General features: G+C 38.6%; 1 protein-coding gene across 1 annotated transcript; it reads right to left on the reverse strand.

The window, feature by feature from the left end:
• Nucleotides 1-2,856: 2,856 nt before the first annotated feature.
• LOC129739804 (protein Peter pan-like) lies at nucleotides 2,857-4,579 on the reverse strand. The gene is made up of 3 exons (XM_055731327.1): nucleotides 4,173-4,579; nucleotides 3,932-4,111; nucleotides 2,857-3,866 (listed from the first exon to the last, which is right to left on the reverse strand). The coding sequence occupies exons 1-3, from the start codon at nucleotides 4,509-4,511 to the stop codon at nucleotides 2,907-2,909; spliced, it is 1,479 nt and encodes a 492-aa protein (XP_055587302.1). The 5' UTR covers nucleotides 4,512-4,579; the 3' UTR covers nucleotides 2,857-2,906.
• Between the last annotated feature and the right edge of the window lie 1,025 nt (nucleotides 4,580-5,604).

The following is a 5,604-nucleotide window of genomic DNA, read 5'->3' on the forward strand; positions in this document are numbered from 1 at the left end:
GGTCGAGCTGTTAGCATTCTGAGATGGTAATCGCAAAGACATGGCAGGTATGGGTGTGATTCCTGTACCTGGCGATATTTTTTTTTATTTTGATTTCCATTTTATTGTGGTATCAGATTTTGGGGGATGAGTTCTCCTTTAAGAGCTTAACTTTAAGCTATGCCACCAATAGCCAAACCTGTAGGGAGGGAGTTTCATTCGGGTTGGCGGAGAAAGTTTTCAAGTTTGGGTATTTTCGAGGTTCAGTGTAGATTGTGTTCACGGTAATTTTGAAATATTCAGAGACTGATTTGATTCGATTCAGGAGTCGCACCATGTATGAAGACGAAAACAACTGAGTGGAAAACCTTCAAAATTCTGAGTTGTTTTCATCTAGCGAGTTCGAAATCCTGGGACTTAGCAAAGACGCACACTTTTTCGAGAAAAATAGATGAAAACAACTCAGAGAGATCCAAAACACAAAATGATTGTTTGGGTGCGACGCTCGGAGCGTAGTTGACGAAAAAATAATGGCAAGTGCAGCTGTGTATTTAAAATTCAGATAATTATGATGTGATTTCAAATGAAAAATTCAACAAATTAATCTTTTCTTAAAGGAATCGTTACGGAAGCAGGTGCAACGAGTAAGATTTTAAAATTCACAAATTTTGTTTATTTTCAGCAATACTTAATCTAGGTTTTCCTCTCCAGGTCTATTCCAGCCGGATACCGTAGGGGAATCTTGTTCCCATCTGCAGCAATTCTCATTCGAGCCAGATCGACTATTTCGATGGTGGCAATAATGGAAACGATGGCAGCGGCAGGTTCCCTCACCCTCCGAGGGAAAACAGTCGAAGTGGAGGAACATTTACCGCGAAAATATTATAAACCGGGTCGCCTATGACAGCAAGTGGCGGCGACAAAAGTTGGGAGTCCCGGCTGACCAACAGACCAATACGGACGTCCTCCAAGATACGCAGTCGGAAAATTTGTCGGTTGGCAGGGGGACAATGTTGGCTGCCACTCACCAATTTGTGCAAAAAAAGCGACGGAAAATAAACTTATTTCACGCATTAAATTGAATTTAATTTAGTCCGAAATTTCAATTAATTTCTTAAAAAATCGAAATTTTAAAAATTTTGAGTTGTTTTGGCTCAGATCGTTCAGACGCTCATTAAAAATGCCTGATTGAAAACAACTCAGAATTCGCGAAAACCCCTATTATTCATTTCTGAGTTGTGCCGTTCTAATCAAAATTTGAGTTTTCCCAGTTTTGGCGCATTTTGAATTGTTTTCCTTCAAATCTGAGTCAAGGAGAATTAGAGTGTTGACTAAGTTTGGTTTGAATCAAGGTGGGTATATATTCAGGAGGTGCTCCCGAATAACGAATTCCCGATTCAGCCATTTTGGCTATGTAAGCTATGCAACTATACGGAACTCATGAAGTTTGTTTACCAACAAACCCCAGAAAAGCTGAGCAAAAAATAAACAAACTCATTGAGAGCCCCGCTCACTCCTCGCCTACTTACTGTGAAAGTCGGAGAACCTAGTATATCTAAGAACCTTGGTTTGAATGCCCTAAGAGCAAGTCCAATGGTGTTGGGAAAAAGTGGTAGGAATATTGACGTCTGTAGCACAGATGGGAATTTTTCTATCGTGAAATATAGACCAAAAAGGTTGGCCGTCCACCGGTGTGATAGAATACGAAGGTATAAAATTGAAAGCAACCAGCGATGCCAAGAGAATTTGCTTTTCAGTAATTTTACTAACTTTGTGTATTTTGAATTCACCGTTTGAAATTAGAAATCAAATTCATTTTACTTGATCATTAACTTGAAATAGTAGTGCCAATATTAAAATTTTATAATTTAGATGTATGAATAAGTATTGTTTAAGTTATAATGCATCCCAATATTAAACTGTATTCTGCAGAATTAGGAGTTTTGTATTGGAGGGCATTTGATTACACGAGTTGATAAAGTTTTTGAACTCTTTCTAAAACTTTCATTTTCAAAGTGATAATTAAGTAAGTGACAAATAAAAAGTATAGATATTTCAGACACAAGCTGAATTTTACTCCCGATACGACGCCTTACGTTTGATATGATTGACACTTGTCGAATCAACAGCGAGGGTTCCGTTTTCTAAAGATGATGGATCCATTAAAGACGGCGTTCCGAACTTGTTACCGGACATTCCGACGGAATATCTTTTTCAAATAAAAAAGCGAAACAATTTCCTACTCCCGAAAACCGCTCAAACAAAACATACAAACAGAATTTATTTATTCACCCAGCTATCTGGCATCTCTGCGCCTCAAAATGTATTCGATTGGCAAGGGCATGAAAAAAATTGGCTGCAAGTTTTAAAGAGTTGATTAACTTCATTGCAATTCGTATCAATTTAAGTGATAAAAGATTAAAAAAAAATATCACTTTATGTTTAAATCCTGAAATTGCTCAATTTCTTTTATTTTCCCCTCAACTGGGGTTTTGAGCTTAAGATAGATGGCAGCACCTAAGCGTTTCATGCACGAATACTGTATTGCAACGCCGACTCTATCACTCGGTTCGGTGTTGCAAAATATCGTGTTTTTCTATCACCCTCAGCCAAAAAGTGTTATACGATACAAATTTTGCAGCGCGAAACTGTTCGAATATCAGATTTTCCCAACACCGGTGTACGGCAAATGTGTTGTGATGTGTTGTAAACCTTCGAAATTTCCAACTCCATCTCAACCAGTGAACTTGCTCTAATGAATAGTGGGAATCAATTTTTTTCTCTTTTTCTGGGATATTTATCCCAAGAGGATGAGCTAGTTATAACTTTGAAGGGATCACAAAGTTGTTCTTTCAAATAGATTCAAAAACAAATAGGTCAGTTAAAATATCTGGTATATTTTCTTAAAGACTTTTTTCAACAGCAAATTATTTGCCCTTATTTTTTCCGGCGAACTTCTTTCCCTTTCCTTTGCCCTTGTCCATTTTTCCCTTGCCACCGGTATATTTTCCTTTTCCCTTGTAATCTTCGCCGAACTTTTTACCGGAAAACTTCCCTCCCTTTTTGCCTTTTGTGTTCTTGAAGCCGCCCTTACCCCTTCCCTTACGTCGGTCGTCCTTTTCGTCATCCTCAAAGTCCTTGCGTTTCTTGTCCAACCGAGGTTTTTTCGGCTTCAGAGAATAGTTCGATCCCTTCGGAATGAACGGTCGCTTCCGGTTTCCGCTTTGACCCTGGAAAAGCTCCTGTTCTGGTGCTTCACCTACTGCGTCCTTGTAATATTTGGTGTCATCTTCGTCAGATTCTTCACCGATGGCTTCCTGGGCATCTCGCAGTAGCTTCTGATCATGTTCATTAAGCTTGCCTCCGGATGTCTTTGCTTTGTGCTCGATTTTGGCGATTTCCTTCTTCTTTTTATCGTCTTCCTGTTTCCGTTGACGTTGTTCCTTTAGTCGTTTTTTGGCGGCCCGTTTTTTGCGCATTTCTTCCACTTCAACGGCATCCTTCTGAAGATAATCGTGATACAGAACCTCACCTGTCAGCAAATCTTCCTCGATTTTCATCAGACGCATCGTAATACGAGGCCCTATTTCATGCAGTCGCAGAGACGACTTGTTATCGGCCAGATTGCCTCGGTTAAGATTTTGCGGAAGCACAACATGTGTTTCCTCATCGTCGAATTCCGAATCCGACAAAAGATGACCCTTCTCCACGAAATCAGCTATATCGTCAAACTTAGCCATGTTCGGGATGTTTCGTGTGACTACCTTTTTAACACCCTTGTTTAGATTGACCGGAACCACGGTCACCGAATAGTGACGCATATCGATAAGCTTGGAAACCGGATTGTACGATAGAAGAACGCATCTTTTCAGTGAAGAAAGTTTTACCTGTTTGAAAATATAAATTGACCAATCATCACGAAACAAATAATAAATAAACAAATGTTACATACAGTGGACAAATTGATGGCCGGAAACATGTTTTGAAAGGTGGACGCCATCAGCTTGAGGTGCCTTCCCTCGCCGCTGAAACTGTTCAAAATAACCAACGGAGCCGTCTGGAAGCTTTCATCATCTACGTACTGCTTGCGGGATAAACTGATAACATCCTTAGCCAAACTGTATTGGGTAACCTAAAACGATAGAGATTTTTATTGCACCTTTCTAATACTCCAGAACCACCCATTTTTTTACCTGAAAAGTTAACGTCGGTCCTTTAGGCATGCGGATCACCTTTAGCGACAGCGACTGGCTGGACAGCGAAAACAGGCACATGTGCGATACGTGGAAAAACCCAGACAAATGCACAAAGTCCTTAATCTTGTTGACCCGCCGTTCGCGCAATGAGCTAGCGGTAAATGGGTCCATCATTCGACGGAAATCTCGGGATAGCGCCACCACCGAGGAACATTTCTCACCCCGGTGAATCACGAAGGTGTGCGGGGCGTTTTTCAGCGCTGTCGGTTCCTCGTGGATCGGAGCATCCAACTTTACCTTGTTCCCTTTCTTGTTGCGGCGACCTTTTTTCTTCATTTTTATAACTTTTCAACGAAAAAACCTGGGGAAAACTGTGGAGAAGCACAACACGCGTGTTCCGATCGTGCCGCTGCAAAAACAAAACAAAAACACGCTTTTTCAAATTTGTTGTGACAGTTCTGACCCCAGTGCTAAAGCTATGGCTAGGAATGTACTAAAATTTGTTCACGATAAGCTGGATTTAACTATCGAAGAACAAAAATTAACGCACTAGCAAACATTGAAACTAAAAATATTTTAATCTTTTTTTTTTCATCTTTCATCTGAGACGATAATTTTGAATTGATAGAAATATTGCTTAAAAATTGAGCTTGCTTAAAAAATATACAAATAAAATGTTTCACTTTGAATTTCAGCGTGATTGATAATTTACAACTTTCAAACCATTATCGTCGATTCCTTTACAATTTCCAGAGTTTTGTTCTTGATTTGAATGAATAATATTAGTAAAAGCATATTTTCGTCCTGAGCCCTAATTTGAAGAGTATACAAGATACGAAATAAACAATAAACAGAGCTTTACAAGAAAACAATGGTGTTCTAAATTATCAGGGCTGGGCTGATATAAACGCCCTGCTATAAATTAAATATCATCAAAGTTTTCGCCATAAAATGTTCATAAAGCTGTCATCAATGTCATCATCGACACGTAATGTCAAACAACGTCATCATTGATCCGAAAGACACCGAGCGCAATCATCATCAGTTTCTCACGAACTCAAGAAGGTAGATTTTAAAGATCTGAATCTTGAGTTTGAATTCCTTTGTTTTTGAAGTTTTTATCAAACTTGTTTCGAAATTGTTGACTTAATTATGAAACAAATGATATTTATTTCTTTAAAATTGATACTACAAAAAAATCTTCCAAACAAACATTTTTCTTGTAAGATTTATATATTTTTATTTGATGTAGTCTATTTTGAATACCAAAGCCCCAAATTATAAAATTCAGAAGAACAAAAATTTCAATGCTTCGAATATTTCAATACACCTTTTTTATTTATTTATATTATTTTATTGGACATTGATTCAAGCAAGAGTTCCATTCTGCCAGCCTTTCCATTCCACAATCTCCACCATCCACCCAGCA

Source organism: Uranotaenia lowii, chromosome 1, assembly GCF_029784155.1.
Source record: "Uranotaenia lowii strain MFRU-FL chromosome 1, ASM2978415v1, whole genome shotgun sequence".
Classification (NCBI taxonomy): domain Eukaryota; kingdom Metazoa; phylum Arthropoda; class Insecta; order Diptera; family Culicidae; genus Uranotaenia; species Uranotaenia lowii.